Genomic DNA, 27,906 nt, shown 5'->3' with positions numbered 1-27,906 from the left:
AGTTAGTGTTTTATTGTTACTATAAAATTACTACCATTAAAGACTTATATCTGACAAAAAAAACATTTAATCTCCAGTGACACTGTCTGTCTCTATCAGTGAAGTCTGACACGTCTGTAGCGTTTCACAGAGAAGAGCTTTATTTAGAGGTGAGAGAGAGAGAGGACAGCATGTAGCTATGTACATTTAAGTTGCCACAATAAATTTGGCTCACAGAAAATAACAATAATGACAAAATCACTCTGCCAGTCAGGCATTTCAACAGGTATCCCATATGTGGTCAGCCATATACTAGGTTTTTACCTAGTGTAGTTATGGGTTGGTCCTTTGTTGTCTCAGTACTGGAGTTGGGCTACTGGTCCCAGATCGGAGTGCACAAGTGGGCCTGGGCACAGATCGCTGTGGCTAATGTGAAAGCAATCCAGCGGAGAGAAGGGGGAGGAATTGTGCCACGCTGGACCTAGTGTGAAAGCTCCCTTAGTCATGGTGGCCCCCTGCCCTGCCGCTTTGTAGGATTTCTACACTAAAGAGGCCACGAGCTGGCAGGGCTTGGAGGGGAGGTGAGGCTTGCAGGATAAAGGGACGTGGGAGGCCGTGGGTGACCGTGATTTCAATATGGAAGCCGCCGCGGATTGGCTTCAAGAGTTGTTTGATTCCGCCTATTGTAAGCAGACGGCTGATGTCACACAGGGTTTGTCCAATTCTTTCTACAGTCTATGGTTGTAGCTCAACCCTCATGTTTCCTTCAGTGTGTTCCAAAACATCTCTACAAACTTGCTTAGGACAGTGGATAGAGTCGGAAACAGGGAAGAGAGTGGGGAGAGACATGCAGGAAATAGTGCCACAGGCTGGATTCGAACCTGGGTCGCCTGCATACATGGCGCGCGCCTTAATCACTTGATTACCGGCGTGCCCAAACTGGCAGTATTTCTGATGGAGACCATTTCTGCTATCATTCTTATGCAGAGTCATTGATCATCTCAAGCAATATGTTCAATTCGTTGTATGTTTTCAGAAGTTTTTGATGTGCATGGGCGCTCAGAAATCATGTCAGACATCCTCTCTGCCTTTGCGAAATCTTATGTGCCATTCCAACATTCGTGCACGTGACATGCAGTGTTCCCTATACACCTCACTGATGTACAAAATGATTCAACTGCTGGTTTGTTTAATTTCACCAAAAATTTCAAGGTCATGAATTGCTCAACTTTTGAGCAAATCAATTTCAGATGCCTTAGCAAAACATGCTCTACAATCAGTATTTAGCAGTGAAGTAAGGTACCTTGAGATTTTCTATTGTAACAATCCTGAATAGTAGCGTATTAACCCTTCTTTGTCTTAACATTCTGCATACATATCTGTTTCTAGGGATGAAAAAATAAACTCTTGAATAAAGCAGCTTATTTGAATTTTAATCATTATCAATTTATTGTGGAAAAACAACCTCTCATTTATCACAAACTTTGCTCCTCAAGGGCAGAAATAATGAATCTCATCACTGAAAACCACTCATTTTTTTCAACAATCAGTCCTTCATCACTATTACTGATATACTCCTCATTATTGCTCGAGCTACTGAATATTTGTGGACATTAGCTTTTGCAAGAGATGCTTGTGTAGCTTGAAAAAGTAACATAATTTTACATGCATGCATAGAAACAGCTACTAAAACTGGTCTTTATCTTATCATCACCAATGATAAGTTAATGAATACAAAACTGAAATATAAGAAAAGATAAATCAATCAATTTTTGAGATGGGTCATTTTTGTCATCTTGGGTTAATGTCAATACCTTTAGAATGTAGTATTTAGTTTATTCACTTCTGAGATCTTTTTCTCTTTTCACCATGTATTCTTTAGACATCTTAAAGTATGAGATGCTATCTAAATATAAGTGGAGATAATAGTTTTAATGTTTTTGCTATGTATGAAACTCTTTAACACATGTTTTTGGCTTGATAAAACAAATATAGGAAAGAGCTTTTTCCTCTAAAATCATCTTTAATATAGAGGTAAGAGTGTCCACATATTTACAGGCAAAATGTTCCACAGATGAAAAAAGGTGAAATCCAATAAATATTAAAATACTGAATTTCATTTGCAAAAACAAAAAAAAAAAAGAAAAAAGGGGAAACACATTGTTTCTGTAGGATGAGGACAAAGACAGAAAGGAATGAAAAAGAGTTTATCTTTTGGGCCAGTTGTGCCTGAATCCTCTGTAAAGAGAAAAAAGCATGATTAATACACCAGGATGTTTGATTTTGAAAAGGTAAACACATTTTTAATAATATATCTTATATGTTTACCTGTCTGATTTTCCAGCCATATATGACATACTTTTGTTTCCAGCTGCAAAGTTGGATTTTTGTCCCTTTGCAAATTTCTGTTGGAAAATATGCGTTGTATTCATCAATAAAAACAGCTTAGAAATTGTGTGACTGTCAATTTCATTAATCGATACCTTTTTGTTGAAATCGCGAGGCTGCCGGTTTGGGTCGAACTGTGAGTTGTCTTTCGCTTTAGTCCCTGAAAAAACAAACATAATTTTATAACATGAACCTGACAGTGAGGTGAAATTTTTAATTTAAAGTATAATACATTGTTGCATATACATACCAGCACACAACCCAATAATAGGGTTTAATTTTTAATTTAAAGTATAATAAGTTGTTGCTTATACATACCAGCAAAGACTCTGAGGTCTGACTGACTGTAGTCGAAGGGCTTGAAGGTTTCTTGAGGAGGGCCTTCTGTTTTCTGGGGCTTCTCTGCCGATTTCATCAGCTTCTTACTTGGTTTGGGAGTTAACTCTCCACCCTCACTGGTGACCCTCTCTCTTTTCTGTCCCCCAGCCTTTGCAGATTCCTAAGAAAAGTTGATGACATTATTTTCTGTGCAATACTTACTAGTTACAATACTTAATAATCACACAATGAGAGCAAGCTGTTTTCTTGACCTCTTTAACATATGAACTACTATCAAATTGCACAAAAGAAGAATCATGAATCCTTGAAATTTAAGCAGAAATATTTTATTTTAAATCCCTCAGTGATGTCAATCTGTATGAACATCTGGTTCTTAAGGCTTTTGCACCACAGACATGTCTAACTAGTGTAATTTACAAGATATTATTGGTACGATATTGGTATCAGAAGATATTAGTTTAAAAAGCTAGGTATTGGTATGGGCAGATATGAAAATCCTGCTGATAAAAATGATATTTTGGCTTTAAAACTCTGCCTATATTAGCTGTGAATATTGGCCGTACAAACAAATAAGTTTGCAAAGTTTTAGGCTGGACCAACAGACCTATGCCTGCTGAAAAATTTCTTTTTTCATCATAAATGCTAACACTTCAAAGTGTGTTTTCAATTAAGGCTTGGCAATTAATTGAAATTTAGATTAAATCATAATATGTCCCACTGCAATGCTCAAACCACAGAAGGTAGAATATTTCTTTGATTGGAAATGTTTGTAAAAAAAAAACAAAAAAACAGCTAAGTACCTTTTTTTGCATCAGAGATGTTTATGCATAGAAACATTTAAGTGTCAATATTTTCTAGAATAGTATACAATAAAATCCTTTTTTCTTTATTTTTGTATATTTTTTCGTATCAAATATAAAATTGACAAAAAATATCACTCCTTTGAACACAAGAATTCATACCAAATATGCAATTTTAGTTAAAATAATGACAATTAATTTTTTTCAAAATTGCTTAGCCCTAGTTTAATCTATAATATATAATGTTGGTTATAAAATAGAATGATTTTTGCTTGTGTTTGTCAAAAAATACAAAAAGTGAGGACTTAAATTAATCTAAGGGGTGTAGGCGGCCTAGTGGTTTGAGGCACGCCCCATGGTCGGCCCGGGTTTTGAATCTGGCCTGTGGCACTTTTCTGCATGTCTCTACCCAGCTCCATAATCCCTGTTTCCAATTCTGTCAGCTGTCTTCCTCTTTCTTAAAAAAAAAATTAAACAAAAAATTGAATCTCAGTCACAATATTGGGTGAAAAAAAGCAATTTAATTATTTTCCCAAATTGTTCAACCTTAGTTTTAAAGACTCAAAGTTAAAAACATTATCTCAGTGTTTTAAGGACTGGAGTTTTAAGTCTGAACTCTATTTGAATGTTAGTATTGATATTAGTATCTGCTTTTCTGAATATTAGAATATCAGATACTGGCAAAAATCCAATATTGTACATCCCAAATTTGCAGGTAATATTTTTTTCTAGTCAACACAAGCTGTCACATCAGCAATGTAATTTCCACAAATGAAATCAAGTTATCTGATATTTTTGGGCTCATTTTTGCAGACACTGATATACAGGACTTTAACTCAACTGATATATTCAACAACAAAGTATCCTCATAACTAAACAGCTCATCACTGCTCTGGGTCAAATGTCTCCCTGAAATGGCAGCTCTGCCCAGCCCCTCAATGCCAACATGTGAGCCCCCACTTGCAGCTCATATTGATGCCACTCTTTTTTTTAAACATCATTCTGTTATTTTAATTTATAAAATGAATAAAAAGGCTGCCCTGCTACCAGGCAAATCCAGCAGAAGAGAGGAAGTGGCACTCAACGAGGAGGAAAAAGAGACAGAAACATTATTCAGTCATCTATTTAATGCCTTTCAGTATCCTGATTCATTTGTAAAATCTTGTTGCTCCTGATGTGAATAGAAATAGGAAGTGAAAATACTCCTTGGAATTATTTACATTTGTACCATTTTTTTTGCATTGCCCTTGGTGTGCAAAGACTTCATATAATGGTGACCTTACATTTAAATGATAGTAAGAAAGAGAAAAATGTTATAAGCTGCAGTATTCAGGCCAGCAGATTTGTGGATGAATATTCAGCCTCTACCATCAATCTTTACCAGTGTTTGAGCAAAGAAAGGGTTAACTGAAGGCTCAGTGAGTCAAAATGTCTGTACAGAAAACCAGGATCACAGGATAAAGTGTGAATGTCAGCATGTGTGTCACCTCTGAGGTGTCATTGTGTTAACAAATATGCCAACTAATTCTAAGCTGAGATTCTGCAGTCCAAACTTGTTTTCTTCAAATTGGAAATTATTTTCCTTTTGTGTGGGTTTGATTAGAGGGTGTGAAGGCTTTTCAGTGAGCACACATTCCTCTAATTAACAGTTTCAATGTGCCAAAGCATTTTTACGACTGCTCATTCAATATCTTGTAAAATTAATTATTCTTTTTGTTCCCATTCTTGCAATTTTTTCCTCCTTGTATAATATATCAAATTAGCTTAATGTGATTTAAAACTTGTTAATTTTTAATGCATCTTGATGAACAGAAAGCAGGCAGAAGAGAAACCCGAGGATGTTGGAGCCCATTCACAGCACACAGCCTCTATGATACCAGTAAATATCAGTGGAGAAGAGGCTTCATAAAATCAAAAAGCTTTCTTTCAAACAGAAATAAGACGAGAAAAGTTGACTGCCAAAGTCCGGGCTGAAACTGACAGCTAGACAGCAGAGCCAATATTTGCTGCAGTTGGCAGGTTGATGAGTGTTACTTTCAAGTGCTGCTGCCAACACTTCAGACTGTAATGCACGCCACCAACCAGCCGGTGCCAACGTGCGTCATTTCAGCAGGGAGTGCCTTAAAATCCAAATTTCACTTAAGCCATCATCATACAATGGATTACTGCGGTGCAAACCATTACTGTGTGCACTGATTGATGGCTGGAGCCTCACACAGAGAGAGGCAGAGGGGAAGTGGTGCCTCCTGCAGGGACAGTCAAACCACTATGACCAACCTGCCTGTCTCTTGCAAAGTTAACAGAAGATGAAGTACAGAGACTTTTGTCAAACTGAGCATTTAAAACAGAGAGAAAACGCCATATGGAGGCAAAGCGCACATAAGAAATTGTGCAGGAGGGTGCCAAGAAATACCCTGGAGAGATAGAGTGAGAGGAAGTGGGCTTTTTGGACAGGCAGAAGCTTTTGTTGTTCTTTCAGAGGAAAGAGAAGTGTTTGATGAGAGGAGGACGTGTCTCCGATGCCTCAATCCCACACGGTGCATCCTCCCTCCCCAGACGCAACGTGAGACAGATAAGAATATTAAAAGAGCATGGACATGCCGATCCCTCAGACGGGCAGCAGTGGTTCGCTCGCTTGTGAGTCACTGAGTAGAAATATCTGCCATGTCTTGAGAAAATGGGGGCACTGCAGAAGGTTAACCTAGCTATTAAACCGCTGTCTTTAATATTCCGTGCCAGGCTCCAACTCATGTTTTTCATGGATTTTTACTTTTCCCCAACAGGTGCATCAGCAGTGAGGTTGATAGACTGCTAACATGAAGCAGCAGGGAGGAAACAGCAAACAAGAGTGCAAAATGACTCACCGCTGCTTGCTGGCGAACTGTTGCAACGTTCTGAAGAGACTCCTGGTAGCTCTGTTTTGCCTTGTTTCTCTCCTCTGTGCAAAATCAACAGAGTAACATAATGAGGAGCATTGACATTTCTAACATCAGACACTTCTAACAAGACCAAGTCCATTACCTGCTGCCTTCTTGGCAAGTTCTTTGGCTTCTTCTTTAGCTTTCTTCTTTTCCTCCATCTCCTTTTGTTTCTGTTCAATACTCTGCAGCTTCCATCTTTTACTAATCTGTAAAAGTGGCACAAATATGAAGATTCAGACATTCAGTTAAGATTGAAGGAGGTCTGAGTGGGAAAGTTTATACCTCAAATATTTTTGAAGACGGGTCAAACTTGGCGTTCTTGTTGACACGAACTTCACTTAAGGGCAAATACTGAAAATAAAAAGAAGACAACTGATTACTGTTTTGCCAGGACAAACAATCTCACATGAGAAAAAGTGATGCTGTGCTGAATGTTAGCTCTGCATTGAGTAGGGTTTAGAAATTGGTGGCCAAGCTGAGAGCCAAAGATAATCACAGCAGCGATGATATTCAGTGCAGTGTCACTATTCATGATTTCTACTGGACTTGAGCCCTGCCTTTGGTACAGTTGATCATGGCATCCTCTTAAACCACCTTTAACAGTACCTTGGCATTAAAGACACTGCTCTGGCTTGGTTTCATTCTTTTTTTTTTTTTTTTTGAAACTTTCTTTTTTTTCAAGTTTTCTTTTTTTTCCAACAATAAAGGACAAACAAGAAAGAATAAAAACAGACAAAAATAGAAAATATCAGCGAACAGACAGGTTGACAAGGGTGACACAGGCCACACATTAGTGCAAAGTGGAGTGATCATTCACACATACAAGTTGCATGTTAAAGAATATAATGTCCACCTTACCCAGTATGTAGTATACTGATCAGCCCGCAATCTTAGGGTGAAGGTCAGTTTCTCCATACATTGTATCTCATTAACAATGGTAATCCAGTCATTCATTGATGGCAAATTTATCTGCAGCCATTTCCGTGTAATGGCCTTCTTACTTGCAGCCAGGAGCACTTTATAAAGATAAATATCCTGGGCCGTAAGTCCAACTGGGATTTTACCCAAATACAATTTAATAAAAGAAAAGTCAACTTCTAAACCAAAAATTGACCATATTCTCCGGCAAATTCCTGCCAGTAAGGTTGAATAAGGGGGCAGGCCCAGAATATATGAAAGTGATCTGCCATTGTCTGTCCACATTAGCTCCAACATTTATCCTGTCCTTGAAAACCCTGCTGTCTAGATTTCAGTTTGGGAGTCACAAAAAATCTTATGTTCTTCCAGCAGAATTCCCACCAGGCTCTGGAGTTGGTGGTCTTAGCTTGACCCTCCCATACAGTTTTCCAGACATCATCAGATATCTCCAGGCCAGACTCCCCCTCCCATTTCTGCTTGCTTGGTTTCATTCTTATTCATCTGAAAGATCATTTGCTGTTTTTATTGGTGAATGTTCCTCATCCCCTGCCCCCCTCACTTGTGGTGTACCACAGGGGTCTATTCTTGGTCCCGTTATTTTCCATATACATGCTTCCTCTGGGTCGTCTTATTCAGAATTATAATACTAAATATCATTTTCATGCTGCGACACCCAACTTTATGTCCCCCTGACCGGTAGCCACCGTGATGAATTGTCCCACATTCTGGCCTGTCTTCTCAAACATTAAATGTTGGATGTCCCAAAACTGCCTTCAGCTCAGTGAAACAAAAGCAGAAGTCCTGTTATTTTTCTTCAAGCTGACGGTTAAAGGTATCTAATTTTGGGGTAATTGATGCACAATGCTGATCTGCTTTGAGTGTATGTTCCTCCCTGCAGGAACTGATGAGTGTTTTTGCACCAGTGATAAGATAAAATGCTGTTATGATAAAATATAGAACCAGGGTTTTATGTAGGACTAACAGCTTCAATTTGATTGGTCGTGTCTTTGGTTGAAAAGCTTTTGCCCGACCAAGATCCCAACGAGGTAATTAAAAAAAAAAAAATTATAGATATTTTTTTACCTGAACGACCAATCGTTCAAGGTGACTTTGAGTAAATTTGTTTTATGAAATAAAAAAATAATCGTTTTTATAAATGCAAATTTGTTAGATTGACATTTATCTTCAGTTAGACTGTACTATCCAAGAAACATTTCATGTCTGGACCAGGCATACCGAGCAGAGACACGTCTTTCACTATGACTGGCCTGTCAACCTGTCGAGCAGCCCATTTACACTTCTGTATGGAGATGTCCTCTAGCGCTCTTTGGTCAGGGTCAGAGGATCTTTATGAACACCAGTTTGCAGGGAAACTTATGTGAAAGCCCTCTTCCAGTTTTTGGTGTTTACAATCAGGACCACCATCTCCCAGCAGGGACCGCCCTCTTGGAAACACACGAATGACTAACGCCGCTAGAGTGACATACCACAACCAGGCACACTCACATCCACACCAACAGACAGTTAAGAGTTTCTAATTAGATTAACGGGCTTGTCTATGGGCTGTGGAGAGAAAACTGGAGTACCTGGAATTAACACTGAGATAACATGCAAACTTCAGCCTGTCTGACTAGAGTTTAAATCAGGAACCTTCTTTCTGTAAGGCAACAGCACTAACCTCTGCACCCCCATCCAGGGTACACCAGCTACACATGCATCAAATATTAAAAAATAATAATAATAAAAGAATAATGAACAACATTATTATTTTTTGCTCCACCACCTTAAATTAGTATCATAACGTCACTGAAATGGACTGTCAACTTCTCCTGCAATCTTGCAACTTCTTTGTTTCCATGGTTACCACTGCAAAGATACTTTCATATGTACATGTATTTGTCTATCTCTATGTATCATGCAACCCTGACATCCTGGTCTGCTGTGTGATTCAGAGGTATAAACCTGATGAAAAGACAAACTCTGTCAGCAGTTATGTCAATATATAGTATTTTAAGTATTAAGTACATCTATCTGACTATTATGTAAAGGCTCATTTATGCTGCCTATAGCACTCCTGAATGTCTCCAGCTCAATCAGGCTGCTGTCTTTGAATCCACTGTTGTATAACACTCAGTACAACACAGAGGGTTAATGACTGGTCCGCTCTTACCATTCTGAAAGGGTTTTCAAAAGACTCATTGATCCGTCTCGCTTTCATTTGTGCCACAGGGAGAGACTCTTGATCAGTCTGTGTTTCCGTCTCCTACAAAAGCATCAACAACATAATTTCACAGCAGGCATCACAAGTGAGTAAAAACTGTCAGGCTGAATAAAAACAACAAAAAGATCAGGCCTACCTCAAACAGTGTGATTTTAGCTGGTGCCATGAGGCCGTGTGTTTTTTCCACGTCAACATCCATCTTGTACTCATCATCTGAAAAAAGCTTCCCTTGTTTCATAGGCAGATCTGGGAGGGAAAAAACATATCTGCAAAAACTCTGAATATAAAATCAGCAGGATGATAAAAAGCATGACTGAGAAACAAGCTTACCATCTGAGGGAAAGTGATGAAGGTCACTCTCAGAGACCCTGGATGTGTCGTGAGGACCAAACAACGTGACCTCTGGCTGGAGAATCATAACAAGATCATGATTATTTTTCTCAAGCTATTGGTTTTTTCAGCTCGGACTGTGCATTAAGATGAATGGAGCAACCACCAACAGGGAGTGGAACCACAAAATCTAGAGCTCCCCCTGCTGATTGGCTGCAGTTTAAATAATTTAATCCTACTTCATCAACAGATGGGACATCGGTCTAAATACTTAAAAAACACATCAAACTGTTGTTTATTCAAACCTGGATTCTGTTGTGAAAGGTAGCTATTATCCTTCAGCTTTATGTCTATGTATTAGGAGAACAGAGGAAGAGATTTAAGAAAATAAGATGTAATCATTAACAATACCTCGATCAACACCTCGATCTTAAATCCTGTTTAGAAACCTACGTCTGACTCATGATATGTTCCTTCATTGCTGAATTTTCTACATCTTTATTCTAAAGTGATGCTGTTAAACAATGGCACATTTAAACGCACTTTATGGACTTAAGGTGTATAAAATCAGGTGTACACGTGTATAGCATCAAGCATCTAGCCATTTAGCCTACATTTGCACACATTTGTGATACCAAATGGGTCGTTCTGAAGAGCTCAGTCATTTCAAATGTGGAACTTTGATGGATACCACCTTTAAAAAAATAAGACAGCTGGTGAATTTCATCTCTGCTAGATATTCCATGGTCAACTGTACTTGATATTAATGAATAAACAACAAATAAAACTCCAAGGCAGTCTCTTCAAGCATTAAAATGCCGTTTTTCATGGCATGGTCATGTGTAGACCTTAAAACCACACTTCAAAACATTTTGGCATCAAGCCTTCATCAGGAAGTCAAACACGTTGAAGTGTGTTTTTAAGGTCTACACATGACCATGCCCTGAAAATAAAGCCATTTGAATGCTTTAAGAGGGTACCTCAGGGGGTTAAGAGGGTAGAGTTTTTTTCTGGTTTATTCATCAACTCCATGAATCCCATTTCCAAAGAGCACCTTAAACAAACTTTTTATTGAGTTCAAGACGCACTCCTTCCTATAGTTTATTGTAATTGATATTTGAAAGTGGAAACGTTTAGGAATAACAGCAACTCAGCCAGTAGGCAGACCGAGTAACATCCCAGATCAGGGTCAACTACTGCCAAGGCGCATGGTGTGTAAAAGTCACAAATGCTCTGCTGATTCCATAGCTGAAGAGTTCTGAACCTCCAATGGCATTGATGTAAACACAAAAACTGTACTCTGGGAGCTCCATGGAATGGGTTTCCATGGCCAAGCAGCTGTGTGCAAGCCCCACAATACTAAGTCAAATGCTAAGCATAGGATGAAGTAGTGCAAAGCACACCACTCCATCCGAGGCTACTCTGTCTGGCAGTCAGATGGATGGGTCTGAGTTTGACTGATGCCAGGAGAATGTTACCTGCATGACTCCAATGTGCAGATTGTGAAGTTTGGTGGAGAAGGGATAATGTCATAGAGCTGTTTATCAGGGTTTGGGCTAGGCCTCTCATCTCCAGTTAAGGGCAATCTTAATGCTTTGGGGCCTTTTCTATTGCATCATGACTGTGACCTAGTGCACAAACCAAGGACTATAGACACATGGGTTGATGAATTTGGTGTGGAAGAACTTGTCCTGGCCCGCACAGAGCCTTGACCTCAACCTCATCAAGCACCTATGGGATAAACTGGAACGGGGATCCCGAGTTAGGCCTTCCTATCCAACATCAGTGTCGGACCTCATAAATGCTCTACAAAATGAATGGGCACAAATTTCCAAGAAGAGAGAAGGGAGAAGGGTTTAATGGCTGCAAAAGGGGGACCAACTCCATATTAAAGTACACCTTTTTAAATATAATGTCATTACAGTCCCTGTTGGCACAATGGTTGGCCAAAGCGGCCAAATACTTTTGTCCATATAGTGTATTAAAATTGATTTTTAAAGGTAGGGTTATCAATGAGAAAATTCATACGAATACATGAAGTTTATGTTGATAATTTTACACCTTGTGTTTCAGATCAAACCCTGTATGGTTGAATAAAGGAGACCCTTCTTAATGAATGTATTTGTGTGTTTGTTAATAATATGTATGTGCTAAATTGATAAAAATGTAGGAAAAATTATAATTCATCAATGCATCATTCTAAATTAGGCACATCTGAAGCACGTATTGGCATCAAAATCACCAGAACAATATGTCAGAGTCTGATGTGGGTGGCTTTGTTATCATACAACAAAGAACGATGGAGTGTTGTTTCTGTTATCATATGGTAAAATATAAACAACTTATCAAGCTATAAAAAGGCAGAATCCATATGGTTTGGTTAGTTACCAACCTTTTTAATGGGTGTGAGTCCCTTCTTCTTTTGAGCTGCAATCTCAGCCTTTGGAAAGAAGAAAGCATTGCAATGTTGACTGAGTTTGTTCCTCATTGATAAGTGGTGTAACAACAGAAATATTAAAATGGCATCAGTGACTAAAATCATAAAAAACAACTTCCGACATGGGTCTTTTCTCACCTTAAGGAGAGGCATTTCCCTGGCTTGCTGAACCAACAAATGTAGCTCATTGACCTGCTGCCTCACCAGAGGTGGTACAGGGTTACAGCAGGCAATGATGCCCTGAGGCTCTCTGAATGGACAAAGACAAATTTGTGTAATTGAAGTAAAAAAAAAAAAAAACCCTGTACAACCTGAGCTGAAATGAGAATACATTACATTTATCAGTGAAAAACCCAATGTACTCACTTGGGGAGCTCCTCAGATATCTTGCTCATCATATGAGTGGGCAGCACATATCTAAAGACACAATGTGATAAAAGGTTAAGACAGATGTCAAAAAAGTATAAATTATTATAAAAGCACGGACCCTGTAACAAAATCATATTGATGGCAAAATCTGGCTGAGCACAAACTATAAAAATGGAAAAACAGCTCTAGCAGATTTCCACAACAGCAAGTCTGCCCATTTCCAAACAGCCTACCCAGTGCTTTCATCTTCCTGCCTGGCCAGCTTGTCCCTCCAGGCGAACAGCAGTCTGAAGGCAGCGAGCTGCTGGGTGTTAAAAGACTTCTTCTGCTTCCTCTGCAGCTCTAAATACGACTCCTCCGTGAAGATGGGCTTCACATATTTCTATACAGGAGAGGAGACCGCATGGTGAATCATGAAAGATGTTGAAAAACCTGAGGGATTATGGTGTGGAACTTTGTAAAAACATAAAGGGAGGCTCACCTTCAGGGAAATGTCCTTGCTCTTGCTCCAGACACTCTGCAGAAGGCCAGGCTGGCCGTGGTTGAAGTCGAACAGCTGCGCCCGCACACAGTCATAGATGTACAGGAGGTAGTGGGTGTCTGCCCGTGCATACTGCACCATCTCAACTGGCAAGGGGCTGTAGGGTCAAAAAGTTAAATTTATTAAAAAAAAAAAACAGCCAAAGTTAAGATTAATCTAAGAGTATTTACAATCTGTGATAAATGATGGAACTAGACATTTGATTTATGGATGAAGCGATTAAACATTATTCATGTTCGACGGCATCTAAATTACTGGTCTGATGTGCTACCTTTAATATTTCAAATAATGCTGTCAGGCGATTAAATACAATAATCTTAGTAATTATATGAGCAGGACTGCATTACAGGTAGATTCGCTGTATAATCCTGTTTGTAATTTGTTACCCTTTTAAATTTATGTATATCTGATGCATTGTTGTTTATAGTTTTCTCTTCTTTTCATATTATTAACAGTGAATTCCCAATTTACTTTATCTGATCTATTAATCTACTGACACTTGACATCCTCTTTACCCCTCCACCCCCCACTAAGAATCCCAAAGATTCTAAGTGAAGCTAAAGTCTGGACTCTGTGGAGGCCAATCCATATGTGAAAATGATGGCTCATGCTCCCTGCAACCACTCTTTCACAATTTGAGCCTGATGAATCCTGGCATTGTCATCTTGGAATATGGCAGTGCCATCAGGAAAGAATAAATCAATTGATGGAATAACCTGGTCATTCAGTACATTCAGGTAGTCAGCTGACCTCATTCTTTGGGCATATAACATTGCTGAACCTAGACCTGACCAACTGCAGCAACCCCAGACCATAGCACTGGCCCAACAGGTCTGTGTGGTCGGCACTAGGCATGATGGGTGCATCACTTCATCTGCTTCTCTTACCCTGATGTGCCCATCACTCTGGAACAGGGTTAATCTGGACTCATCAGACCACATGACCTTCTCTAATTGCTCAAGATTCCAATCTTTATGCTCCCTAGCAAACTGAAGCCTTTTCTTCTGATTAGCCTCACTGATAAGTGGTTTTCTTAAGGCTAAACAGCTGTTTAGCCCCAATCCCTTGAGTTCCCTTTGCATTATGTGTGTCGAAATGCTCTTACTTTCACTATTAAACACAGCCGGGAGTTCTGCTGTTGTTTTTTCCCAATTTGATTTGATTTTCAGTGATCACCGGTCACGATCATTCAAGATTTTTTTCCGAACCCGCTTCTTCCTCAAAGATGATGGTTCTCCACTATCCTTCCAGTTTTTAATAATGCGTTGGACAGTTTCTTAACCCAATTTTGGGGTTTCAGCAATTGTTTCAATATGTATATCTGCCTAACCCTAATCTGTTCGATATGAAAACATCTGGGGTTTTTGAGGGTCTTGGACCTTGCAGTTTGGGCCAGGGGTTGCTCTCATGAACTTTTTTTTTGATATTCAAAATCTAGATTCGTGCTATTTTACTGACTATTAGCACCACATTTGTGACCGAAGCCAGATAAAGTTCCTGCAAGTCGGCATTCCGCTGGTTGAGAAAAATGGATACAAAGTCATTTTCTTCAAAATGATCATTTTTCGTTATTTCTCATTTTATGCAAGTCCGACATTTAAACTACTCATTCGATGAAAAAAGTAACACAAATGTGACATTTAAAAGCGTTAATTTTGTGTTTTAAAATGCCCTATTCTTGCAGTTGCTGCAAGGATATTGAGGGGAGGGGAAAGCGAAACTGCGGGGTGATAATTGGCCACTCAGTCTGCCATTGTTCCCAGTTTCGCCCATTGAGATGGACAATAACAAACACCGCATGGCTCAAACACCACCCCCCTCGGCACGTATACAGCTGTTTCTAGTTATCACCTTTAACAAAAAGCCTCAAGATGAACCCTGCAGCGAAGAAAAGTAGAAGAGACATGAAGAAGCTGCCTGAATTATCAACAGACTTCGGACAACTTCAGGATCATTCGACAGGGCAAGTTTGATGACGGCAGATTTCCTGTGGGAATATTGTGATGAGTGTCACCAGTCCGATTCAGAAGCTTGGTTTTGGTGGACTTCATGTAAATATGGCTCTATTGTTCACGCCCATCTCCCAGCCTGCCTGAAGGTAGGAAAAGTCCTGAAACTTTGAGCCTGGCTTTCTCAGAACAAACAGGAACTAGAAGTTAACATTCAAATGTGCATATCTTTGTAAAATATGCTCAGATTAAGGTGTATGATAGACCGTTTGAAAACTTGGAATCTACACTTTCAAAATGTGAAAAAACTCAAAAATGACCTCGGGACGACTTGCAGGACTTTTTACCAGCTTTGGTCACATTTATATTCTAAATACACATCTGAATCACTGAAAGTAATCTTAGACATACAGTGCAGTCAGAAAGTGTTCAGGCCCCCTTCATTTAAAAAAAATATGTTGCAGCCTGATGCCACAGTAGAAACTGTTTTTGTTCTCTTTATTCTACACTCGGCACCCAATCATGACCGAGTGAAAACATAATTTTTGAAATTGTTGCATATTATTGGAAAATAAAAACTGAACTATCACATTCATATAAATATTCAGACCCTTTGCAAACAAAAGAATACTAGCATTAGGCTGTAACGTATCAAAATAGAAGAATTGAAGGGAGTCTGAATATTCAATTAATGCACTGTACATCTCAAACTTATTGTGCATCTATAATGCTGATATTTTAAAGCTCCTTGGGGCATTGGGCCAGGCAACTTCCTGCCTTTGCCAATTGGTAAAATTGGCTGTGGTCTTATTTTGAACATGCAATCTTTATTATGCATGTCACTTAAGATCACATGTTTGAGTGGAAATTTATTTATTTTTTATTCTATTTTTTAAAACTTTTATTTAGTGAAGAAATCAACTTTAATTTGGTTACTGAATAACATGATGAACTGTTTGAAACAGCACCTGCTTTTCTGTTTTCTGCCTTTTAAGAATGATCAACTAGTCAGAAACAACATTTTTGTTAATTTAACTGACAAATTAGTCATCTCTTGGTGAAACTCCTAATAAAACCTAAACAAAAACCTGTTGATTAACGCATTAAACAGCTTTTTCATCTCCATACCGAATCCTCCAGTCAGCGAGCTGATAGCGTTTGTCTGAGTCCACATTGCAGAGTTGTTTGAGCAGATGGTCGAGGGAATGTCTGGCCATGTTCAGAGCTCTGCTGGCCTGATGCGTGTCAAAAAGGTTGACGACGTACAAGCCGAAGTCTCTCTGGAGCCACTCGATGTCAGAGTCAGAGCCGTGAAATACCTGAGACCGAGATAGAAAGAGCATACAGCTGAAGCCCCTCTGGTGAGAGCCCAACTTATTCTAAAAAGTAATTTGCTTGGATACAGAAAATATTGGAACCAAAAAATATGAAAAGCTGAGGAGACACCGTGTGACATTTCTCAATTTGGCTTATTTTCACAGATCTCTCAGTAGTTCAAACCCACACACCACACATTTTCACAGGAATCCTACAGTGTGTGAGTCAGATTGGCTCCCACACAGCGGAGGACTCCCACAGACTTTATTAAACATGTTTGAAAACTGTGGGGCTCCCAGACACCTCAAAGACAGTCTGGCTCAGAGCTTGAAATCTTGACGAACTTACTGTCACTACTACAATACTGAGATTTTCTTCTATGAATTACTAAGTCCATACAGCAGAGGGTGATTAGAAAGTTTGGGTGTAAACTTTTCATAACAAGGTCTCAGCCATCCAAATTTCATCTGCGTGAAAAAGTATCCTTGAGGCTTGTGAAATAGTGAGAAATAGCCAGAGAAAGACAGCTTTAAAACTCAAACCAATAATAAAGGCCAAAGCACCGGTCACATGATTAGACAGGTGTTTCTTTAAATATGCGCCGTTTAATTATTTAAACTGCTAATTTAGAAGCAAAAGCCAGCGGGATTCTGCCAGATTTATCTGGCATTGCCGTGCTCTGCATTTTAAAATTTCTTGAGCACACAACCACAGCATTTTCAGCCACTAATGAGCTTTACCACTGACAGTTTTTCTTTCAACTTTAACACACATTTCTTAGGTGTTTTTACTAATAAATAATAATATGACATGTTCTTTTTCAGTACATTGTCCGCTAAAGTTGAGCAAAGGCAAATTTAAAGAAAATAAAACAACCACAGAGAGCATGCAGTTTTCCATTCTGAAAACAGATCTTATCAGACACTTTCCCAGCTTCTCTAACATCACAGAACAGAGCATAGGATTTGAGGAGCAGTTCCATCACCTTGACAATAGCTGGGTCAGTGAATGCCTCGTTCAGGATGTACATCTCACTGCGGAGCTCCAAGGTGTCGATGATGAAGTCCTCTTCTCTGGTGGAGATCTGTATCAGGCAAGTGATGCCAAGGAAACTCCGGTAGGAATGGTGCTGCAATGGAGAGCACATTGAAAATCAATTTACCTGCCTATACACAAGAAAGTTAAGGCTTTAGGCCAGCCAGAACAACCTCATAAGAGTTTGCCACAAGCACAAAGCTAATAGATTCATAGGAACTTTTCTTATCACTTACCTCTAGATCAACTGCAAATTCAGACAGTTTGCAAAGCTTCTCATTCAGGGCCACAAGATCCGCAAGTGAGTCGATGAAGGAGAACTTTGTGTCAGACATTGGTTTGTACATCTAAAAAAAAAAAAAAAAAAAGACGAAATAAGCACTTAAGCACTATACAAATTAAAGGGGGCATTTGGCAGGGGTAGGTACTTGTACTTTTACAGTACATCTAAATCAGTACTTTCACTTCTGCTTAAGTAAGTTTTAACCAGAGTAACTGTACTTTTACTTAAAGAAGCAGTGAACACTTGAACTTCAGCTGTACACTGAAGTATCTGACAGACCTATGATAAAACACATCAATGCTGGTGTTCTTTCTGACATTTGCACCAAACTGATAAAAATCTGCACTTAACATCTTTTGATTAGCTCAAACGGACATCTGCTTTAAAAAATCTTTTCTGAGAAGGTGGAGCTTATGTGACGTAGAAACCTACCGATGGTGGGTTTTCACAAACTCTATATAAAGGGTAGAATGGTAGCAACCGCCTCTAACTGACTTTACCATTCAGAGACCACTCCCATCCTCTCCTGCACTTGCACCTACACTGCTTCGGCTCCATGAGCTTTGGCTTTAGTGACGCCGGTGCTGGAGCACACAGCGTAAACAGGTAGTGCTAAGGACCACCATGGTCCGCCACCACTCCACAGCCTGCATCAGGGGATTCTGGAGGGTAAAAAATCCTCCACTTCAAAAGATTGCTCAGAGGCAGCAGTGCTGCAGGACTCTGTGTCACTTTCTGACAAGGGGAAGTCACTGTCACTCCCGCTTCATCAGGAAAACCCTGTCCTTTAACCCCCCCGGTTTAATTTCAGCTCAGTAGAGTCAATTTATCCACTCTCTGCCCACTGCCATTTCTAATCTGTGGGAATGTGAGAGCAGTGTGTTTAGATGTTTTTAGCATTATCTTTACACATTTAGCTGTGTTTGAATGTTTCCTGTTATGCAGTGATCAGTTCTGCAGTTCTTTTGCTCATGTTTCCAGTGGATTGTTGTTGTTTTTTTTAATGCTGTACACATTTGCACCATGAGTGAAGTCATCTGCTGAGTTAGAGCTCTTGTCTGTGACTTGATATATATGTGAACATAAACTACATACAATAAAGACACACACTGAGTACTAAGATGTTAATGTCTCCCTGAACAGTTTTTTTCCAGGTACTGCATTTTTATACTTCAAACTTACACAAAAGTGTAATTTAACCTTAAGTAGTGTGGACCAATGTAGACACTTTAAAAATGTTAAATTTAACTCTATTTAAGTTAAATTAACAGTCAGTTTTGTTGAGTATTTTATTTAAGAGGTGTTACTTCACCTGAACAACCTGGTTGGAGATTTATTTTCTTCTTGTTACTGTCAATAAATAAAATCGTATTTAACTGTACAACTCCTCAGTAGCCCGCAGTGCTCAGTACTAAGTAACTAAACTCTAAATTGAGTACTTCTTCTTCAGTAAATTTATAGACAAGTACTTTTACTTTGGTTAATTTATAGAAAAGTACTTTTAATTTGGTAAATTTTAACCACAGTAACTGTACTTAATTTGAATTCATTAGTCGTGTATTTTTCCACCTCTGTTATTCGGGCATACTGTTACTCTTATAAAAGCATAAGGGACAAAAAAAGTTACAGAATAAGACACATGGATGAAAAATGTAAACAGCAGGTATAAGAGTATAACATAAAAATAAAAATCTGCACCCAATGGCGGGCTCTTTAATAGACTTGGTACAGTTCGGCTATCAGCTAGCTCCTACAGACGATGATCTCTCTTTTGCCCTCTCTCTCACCTGGGTCCTAATATTCAACAGTGCACAACAGGGAAACAAAGACACACCACATCAACAGTGGTATCAGGGATATCAGCCCTTTTACAAATAATGGCCATCTGCAAACAATGTGGTATCAACAGATGTCAGTTTCTTCTGAAAAAGAGTTTTTTAATTGGGCAGAATAAGTGACTTGTTGGACAAATTCTGATCTGTTGTTGTGGTCAAACATGAGAGAAAATGATGGCATTTTGGAAATGTTACATGGATAAAGTAATCAAAAAACACTTGAAATCAGTTAAAATGTTTTTACAATCAGTCCTGATTTTTACACGTACCAAAATCTTGCTTATGCAGTGTTTCACACACACACACACACACACACACACACCAGGATATATAAAAATCAGCGTGACATAAGAATGTTTGGACGCTGCCACAGTTTTTAGAGCAGTTGTGAAAATGTGTGATCCATCCCGCAAACTCTGTCACTTGACAGAGCCAAATTACAAAGTACTGAAACTTGCGAAATGTGCCAAAACAAATCTTCCACACAACTATGTTTTTGAAGTGTAATAAATAAAACAGACTTCAAAGGTGTAACATGCATTCAAGTTCACTAAATATCAAACTTAAACAGATCCAGTTTGTCCGGAACATTAAAACTGACAGTTTTATTTTTACATGTACCTGCTGAATCATATTCTACTTTAATTATGAAAATACATTCATCTAAAAAAATAAGGCCTCCAATATAGCATGATCTCCCCTTCACTCATCCAGTGTGCAGATGAATGAACTGCACCCAAACTTCATTATTTTATTTAAAACTCCACAGTAACATGAAAGCATGAAACAACTGCAGACCATAGCACTAGCTATTTTTCATAAATATCTTCAACATTACTGTGTTGTAAGATGCACAGAATGAATGGAGACATGGCTTCAGAACTGATTGTGCACATATGCATTTATCACTGAGCTCATCCTCATCAGCTGTATGTGTTTTTGTAGAATAAAGTGTACAAATGAAGCCTGGACAGCTCTCACACAGCTTGCAGCAGGAAACAAAATAAAAATTATTCGATAAATAAAAGCTTTTTGTCCACAGATCAAACTTTCTTTAGCAGTGGGGGAGTGACCGCTGATTAATGGGCACTCTGGCATCAGGAAAAAATCTGTGCAAGTCTCATAAAACATATAAAAACAGCAGTGAAACTTCAGTAAAATGACGAATGGTGGAATTATCGGCTCTGCAGGAAGAGTGCATGAATCAGCAGCAGCTGTGTGCTGTCAGTCTGTTTTTCTTTGGCTTGTGACCTTCCTGCTGTAACAAACAGAAATATGTACTGTCTAGCTGTCCTTTCATTCACAAAAACCTTCCATGTCTGTGTCAAAAAGTGTTTTCTTTTCATTTTTCTTCCCATTATTGCTGCGATTCACTGCTGAAAAACTTTGATCTGCCAGCTCACCTTTTGTGCATTTTCATTCATAAAGAGCTTTATGTTAACCATTTATGGTTGAATGTGGGTGTGTTGAGAGCAAAATATGAAGATGATCCACATGCACACATTTCCATTTGGTTTGTGATTTATAACAAGACTATAACATGCAGGTGTTTGTACACATGGTTTCGTAAGATGAATTATTTTTGATGTATGCCATTTCCAGGTTTTGTATGAATGTTCACTTCTGGTACTGATTCTATGCTTTGGTGGAACATGAGGGCCCTGGAGAGGACTGTTAGCACTGTGAGTCATGTTTTATGATTTCTCCAGTGCTTTCAACAATGTACTTCTAAAGCAAGGCAGACACTGTGCAATTTCCACCAGACTCTCCAACAGATATGGTGGAAAGTCAGCGACTGAATCACTAGTGATGCAAGAGCATTATGTACGATTTAAGTGCTCACACGATGGTCGTGCACAACCTGAGGGCTCACACTGTGCGAGTGAGGTCAGGCCTCTCGTCATATCCTGTCTCTCCATCACATCACATACCTGCTTGTCTATTTCTTTTATTGGTGTGGTGGAGGGAGCATTAGAAAGTTATAGCTGCTGTTTTTACGGCAATTTAGGATGCTGTCTGACAGTTTACAAAGGAAAAATGCCTCAAATTAGGATTCTGCGCTCACCATGGGAGTGTGTGCAGTCTTACAACCAAAATATCAAACATGCAAGAATTCCATCCAACCAGTCCAGAACAGCTGGTCTTCCATAGTGCATTGTTTGTACGTGACAAACAACACAAAATTGAAAGTCGGTGCAACTTCCAAGCGAGCCATGCGACTCAAAATTGGTTTCTAAATCAGGAAAAATTTGTACGGTGAATGCCCTGCTTTAAGGACGAGCGGGAGCATACAGGTGTGGCCTACCACCTCATTATGCAGCTCCTGGATTATATGAACAAGATAATCTGATGTAGGACTGCATGTCACACATCTGCAGTATGGAAGCCCCACTGGGACTGTTTTGGTTTTCCTCCTCTTCACCCTTTATAGGGCAGACTTCTCCCACAATGCAACAAACCATGATCTACAGTTCTCTGGTGACTCTGCTATTGTCTCCCTATCACTGATGTAGACAAGAACAAGCAGAGGGAAGCATGCCTGAAGACTGAGATGTCAACTGAACTGTTACGAAATCACTGCTGGAAAACCCAAAGAACTGGTGCTGGACTTTCACAGGGACAGATTTACAAATCCTGCTTGGCATTGCTAAGTTGTTTCTTTAGCTGTTAAGACTGAAATTTCCCCACTGAGGGATCAATAAGTTTATTTTGTCTTCGCTTGAAAAGTAAAAATAATAAAAAATAAGCATGAAAAGCAAAAGGAGGAAATGCAGAAACTTTTCACAGCTCAATTAATGTAAATGGATGTAAACAAAGAATAGCTGACGGTGAGATAAGAAGTGTCCAAACCAGCAATTAACAGATTATATAATCATCACCATAACATACCTGCGCTTCTGGCTTTGACAGAAGGCTCTCTGGAAATGTAAGATGATCCAGTTCATATTGATATGGGTGTGCAACCCTAAATGAATGAATATCAGAAGTTAAAATGAGCGATGAGAGATAGGAAAAGTTGTGCTGATAATAGAGGAGTGGTCTTACATGTCTTCAACATGCTCCTGAGTTCTCTGCTGGTGAATAAAATCAGCCAGCGCAGCCGGAACATCCAGGTCCTCAGGTCTCTGCTTACGGATTTGTTTATTGGTGAAATCTAAAGCAGAGAGGCAAAATATTACAGATGTCAAGAGTTAGGACTGTAAAAAAGTTATAAAAACACAAGCCGGGAATAAAAGGGTTGGGAAAAGGATGTCTTACAAGATGGAAGTGGCTTCAATGCATTGGGCTTGATGAAGATCTTTGGGATAAATGGTGTGTTGCTGTTGTCGGTTTTTTCCTTGAATTTCAGCTGAGGCCTTGCAACATTTTTGGCATGGAGTAGTCGGAACGTCTCAGAGCGGCTGCCAGAGCCTGAACCCTGATCAATAAACCAAGGGGCATGAAATTCCAGTTAAAGCATTTATCAAGTCCTCTAAATAAATAAATAAGATCTAGCGCTTTAAGAGCTTGAATGCCAGCACTTCATATTTCAGCTTGAACTCAGCCCAAAGAACTGGCATCTTCAGTATGGGAGCTGACAGGTTAATTAACCAACCTTGCGATTCCAGCTGGAAACGACAATTTTGGGAGGTTGAAACCCTGCAGGCATTACAGGCTGCTGGCTCCTGTTCACCCCATCAGCTTCATCAAGAAGAATGCCCTAGAGACCATATACAAACAGCTTGTTAGTTTTCAAGGACTTTTCCATGATAGATTTGTATAGAATTGAAGCTGGAGGTCATACCGCTCTTTCAAGGATGACATCATTTGAGTCCACAACCAAGTCAAACCTTTCCTCAACCTCTGTCAGCTTGTTCCGGTCTCTGATGTGGGATCTGCAGCCGTGGTGCTGCATTATCTGACTCATGCTAGCACAGGAAAACAGTGAGAGGAGAAACATTCATTTATTTAATCAAGGTGACAGATTGCTCAGCAAACCCACTCATCTGTTTGCATGTCTAAGGCTCTGTCAGACTTGCTTTTATCATCACAAAGATGCCTCGCTCTCAGCAAGCAAACAAATTTGACTAGACTGAGACAGTTGAAAAGAGTGAACATCTCCATAGACAGGTGCAAGAGTGACAGAGGCACAAACTCAAAAAAATACAGTGACACACCACAAACTCACCACAGCAAAAGCTTATCTCCTTGAGTTTCACAGAACTCCTGGAAGCCCGGGAAGCTCCGATAGAAATCGTATTCATCTCCGGCTTGAGGCAAACCGGCTGATGCCTTGGTAGCGGATAACACAGCACCCAATCCATACTGCAGTGAAAACACAGAATCAGGCGTTAGTCTTATTTTCAACAAAAGCTGCCACAGGTAGAGAGGGGGAGAGGCTGAAAAAGCAGGTAGTGTTCAGAAATCAAATGGAAGATACAGCACTGCTTGGGACGAGCAAAGTGGTGATTCAGAGATATAAGGTGTTATTTTCTGGTTGTTTCGAAACAGTTTAACTCTAAAGAAACTTAGAAACCCTTGACACATCTACACAAATGTACAGGAAGCCTCAGGATGTTGTATGATTGCTGCTGAAGTCGCACTTTTTCCTTCGTCCATTTCTCTGCCCCACCTTCAGAAACAGACTACAGGAACTGTTTAATTCACTGCTAGACAAATGTGTGTGTTCATTGTGAAGTCATCTGGCTGGTCCAAAAAGACCAGAGCTACCTAAAACCATTCTTCTGTTTTATTAACAATAATTAAGAGGAAATACAGTGCTTAACAAATTTATTAGACCACCACCCAAAGTAAGGTTTATGCCACAGCGACCCTAAATTAACAGCATTGGTAAAAACTGGAAAAAACAAAATAATTTTTTATGTTTCTGCAATGGTTAATACACCAGTATGTAGAAACTCTTTCACCTATATGATATTTTTATTGCTAAAATATAATTATCATTATTGTTAGCCATGAATTTTCAAATTTACCGATTTACAAAGAAACTGAAAAAATAGTAAAGCACATTAATATTTCTTGATTAATATGTCAAATTATAGTTATTTACTTGCATTCCTGAACAGAAACATGAGTTTTAGTGGTTGAATGTTATGCTTGATTAATTTCTGACTTCTCAGAGAAGCCCAGTGAGCCGGCTCAAATTTGGGTATAAAAAGGTGAATTCAGTTTGAAATTCCTCATTCCTGTTCAAAACGGTAAAACATGGAGAGCTCACTGAAAATAGGAGAGTCTGCATTAAATAACTTCATGATGCTGGATGGTCTCTGAGACAGGTGGTCTAATAAATTTTTTAAGCACTGTACCTAATTTTGGGTATACAATATTTTTAGAGAAATCCTCACTTCACCAACAACAGTATGTCTAGTTGTTGTCTTCAGTGACTTTTGCTAATGTGCAGGTTGAAAATCAAAAAATACCCAAATCTTTATACAGTAATCATAAAGGTCTAGATATATTCCATACCATTTTTCCCCTTGACATGATTTCGATACCAGAGCACTGGGTTTTGGCTGAACCAGCATTGGTGCAAACTTTGTTGCTAGTTTCACTGCTAAATACATATATATATATATACATAAAACAGCACAGAGGGAAACATCACAGGCTCTTTATCTCTCTTCCTCTCCATTATGTGCTAGTCTGGGCGTCTCCATAATCATCTAAGAGTTCAAGCATGTTCAGTTTGACACAGCATGACATGATGACAGAACAGCCAGCCAATGGTTGACAGCCCCTCATAGAGCATTCTGGGAAAACATTATGGCCATTAGCATTCAAGTGAGCAGCAATAAATAATCGAAAATGGATGATAAAATTGGATAAAAAAAGAAAGATGTAAAGACTTTTAATATTGGATCTACTAAAGTGGATTTAATTTTTAAAGTCCTTGAAAAGTCACTCAAGTTCAAGGCTCACTAGAAAAACCTCCTTAAGGGCTACAAAGGCCTTGGTGTATAACACATGTACCTGCAGATACCAAAGCCTGCATTTGCAGTATCAAACGGGTTTCCGATACTGTTATTTCTTGTTTTACTACAGACACTGGAAGACAACTCTAGCACTCTGTCCAAAATTCACAAACCCATTGCCAGCATTTCAGCATTTGTGCTGTTTTCAAAGTGTTCTCTCCTTTTACTTTTGGCAGGTTTTGGTTAAAAAAAAAAAAAAAGACTAATCTTAATTATCTTTTCCTTGCAAGTGGCACTGGAAAGGGTAGAAGCATTAGGCTACATATTCCACAGCCTTATTAGTAGGGATGAAGGATATTGAATTTTTGCCGATACCAATATGTCCAATCTCATTTTAGCTGATACTGATATTTATTTACACTTCCATTTTTTAAATGTAAAGAACACCAAGCTGAATGAAGCAGCTGAGGGGGGAGCAGGGAGGTACACAATCTGGTTGTCGTTTCACATTTGGGGATTCATCCAAAGGGTTCAGCACTCACTATGGCCTATGAGTGTGTGGCAAGGTTACACCAGTTTTGAATTTGCCAGTATCTCTTTTTATTTTAAATCTCGTTTTCACTTTATGTTTTAAATTTCAGTTTAGTTTTTGTTAGATCTTACTGCTTTTTTTTATTTGGCAAAAGTTCTTCATTTTAGTTTAGTTTTTATTAGTTTTAGTGTTTTATTCCCTGATACCTGTGAGGCACAATTCCCAAAAGGGTCTGAAAAAGAAAACATAATTTTTCAAAAACAAATTCGATGGGCTACTTCACTTTTTATTTTATTTTTCTAAAGTTGATGTTTGAATTTGACCCAAGACCCCAATGATGACCATGGTGTGAATGCTTCTTCAGTCAAATCTGACCATTTTACACTCACCAGGCTTCAGTGTACATACCAGTCAGTAGGCTGCTGTCAAAGAATAGCTAAAGCTCAGGAAATTTTGCTTCTAGCTGTATTCTATTTTAGTCAGATTTGTAAGCACACATCACAGTTTTAGTTAGTTTTCAAATTTTTTTGTAAAAGTTTTGTCCATCTAGTTTCAGTTAACTTAAACTATTTTTACATTTTAGTTTTGGTTACTCCATTAGATTTAGTTAACTATAATAACCTTGATATGTGGTATCCCAGGCATCAGCCTTTACCTAGCTGTACAGTTGTACATTTTGCTGAAATTGAGGCCAATGTACGATATATGATGCCAAGATGTAAGGCCGGTATATCAGCAGTAAATACTGGTGGAAAGTTTCGTACAGATGTTTATCATTTTCAGTGAATATTTGCCAATACAGCTATCATGCTGATAATACTATGCATCCCAACTTATTTGATAGTTTAACGCTTTAAAGTAGCAGAAATATGTTATTTAAATTGTTGGGGTTAAATTTTATATTGTTCCTTAAAGCTCCTGTTAAAAACTTAAGTGGGCATTGATTTTGGCGCCCCCTGTGGACAAAGCCTGATCTCTGCGCTGATTTTGTCCTGTACATTGCTTTGACATCTACTCTGATGTATAATTTTCAGGCAGTTATAACAGCCATCAGAAATAATTTCCTAGTATATTTATCACTTTTAGTTTGTTACAATAGAAATTAACTAGCTACAACTAGAATATTAGAAACTGTATTTAAATTGTTGATAGTTTCTCATATTTTACAATCAACAAATATCCAGCTGGTTTGCAACAGCCTCTCAAATATTGAGATTGTACTTGCTTGTTTTCTTTTAAATATGAAAGCCCTCATTTGGGCTAGCTAGCTTTCATACATCTGAGCTCTGAGGCTGTGGAAGAAAATTTAAACAGCATTAAAACAGTGTCTATATTTCTATAAATGATCAAATCATTCACAAATGACCTGATTGCGACCCTACCCACAAAAACAAAACCTTAAATTGACACATACATTTTCTGCAGTCATTTAGCGCATTGAAGCGTTAAGACTTGTATCCCTGGCTATAACCTTCTAACTTAATAGGACAAACAGCGAGTAATACTGTAGATCTAGAGTTTAACAGCGAAATTCTAACTTTGTGTAATACTCAAAGTCAACAGGCACGTCCACGTTGTCCAAAACAGTCCCTGCTAGGTTGCGCTGAAAACAGCGTCCAGCTTCAGATTCATACACTTACTTTAACAAAGGCATCCACGTCTTTGAAACCGGGACATAACTCGCTTTGGTCCCCGTCGGTTGTGTCAGAAGTTGAGTCTTTTGGGCCACTGCTGGTGGAATCACTTCTCTTTACTGAAGCCATCCTCTGGTTGTGTACATGTGAGCTGCAGGAAGCTGCC

The 27,906-nt window shown here is 38.9% G+C and overlaps 1 protein-coding gene across 1 annotated transcript; it reads right to left on the bottom strand.

The window, feature by feature from the left end:
- Positions 1–361: 361 nt before the first annotated feature.
- On the bottom strand, positions 362–27,906 carry exosc10 (exosome component 10). The gene is made up of 25 exons (XM_041799863.1): positions 27,747–27,906; positions 23,831–23,967; positions 23,447–23,570; positions 23,258–23,362; positions 22,921–23,080; positions 22,708–22,816; positions 22,552–22,627; positions 17,781–17,891; positions 17,495–17,638; positions 16,321–16,511; positions 13,184–13,340; positions 12,936–13,084; positions 12,700–12,750; positions 12,472–12,583; positions 12,289–12,336; positions 9,897–9,972; positions 9,703–9,812; positions 9,516–9,608; positions 6,710–6,778; positions 6,528–6,633; positions 6,371–6,444; positions 2,686–2,866; positions 2,463–2,527; positions 2,308–2,384; positions 362–2,217 (listed from the first exon to the last, which is right to left on the bottom strand). The coding sequence occupies exons 1-25, from the start codon at positions 27,867–27,869 to the stop codon at positions 2,187–2,189; spliced, it is 2,679 nt and encodes an 892-aa protein (XP_041655797.1). The 5' UTR covers positions 27,870–27,906; the 3' UTR covers positions 362–2,186.

This window comes from Cheilinus undulatus, linkage group 11, assembly GCF_018320785.1.
Source record: "Cheilinus undulatus linkage group 11, ASM1832078v1, whole genome shotgun sequence".
NCBI lineage: Eukaryota > Metazoa > Chordata > Actinopteri > Labriformes > Labridae > Cheilinus > Cheilinus undulatus.
Note: the sequence above shows the minus strand (reverse complement) of the source record. Positions and strands in the feature narration are given on the sequence as shown.

Excerpts from the sequence above, each read along its gene's own strand:
- exosc10 (XM_041799863.1), bottom strand. The coding sequence starts at position 27,869 with ATGGCTTCAGTAAAGAGAAGTGATTCCACCAGCAGTGGCCCAAAAGAC. Across the intron at positions 12,337-12,471 it reads GGGAAATGCCTCTCCTTAAG|GCTGAGATTGCAGCTCAAAA; the intron begins GTGAGAAAAGAC and ends TTCTTTCCAAAG. Across the intron at positions 6,779-9,515 it reads TTGAAAACCCTTTCAGAATG|TATTTGCCCTTAAGTGAAGT; the intron begins GTAAGAGCGGAC and ends TTTTATTTTCAG.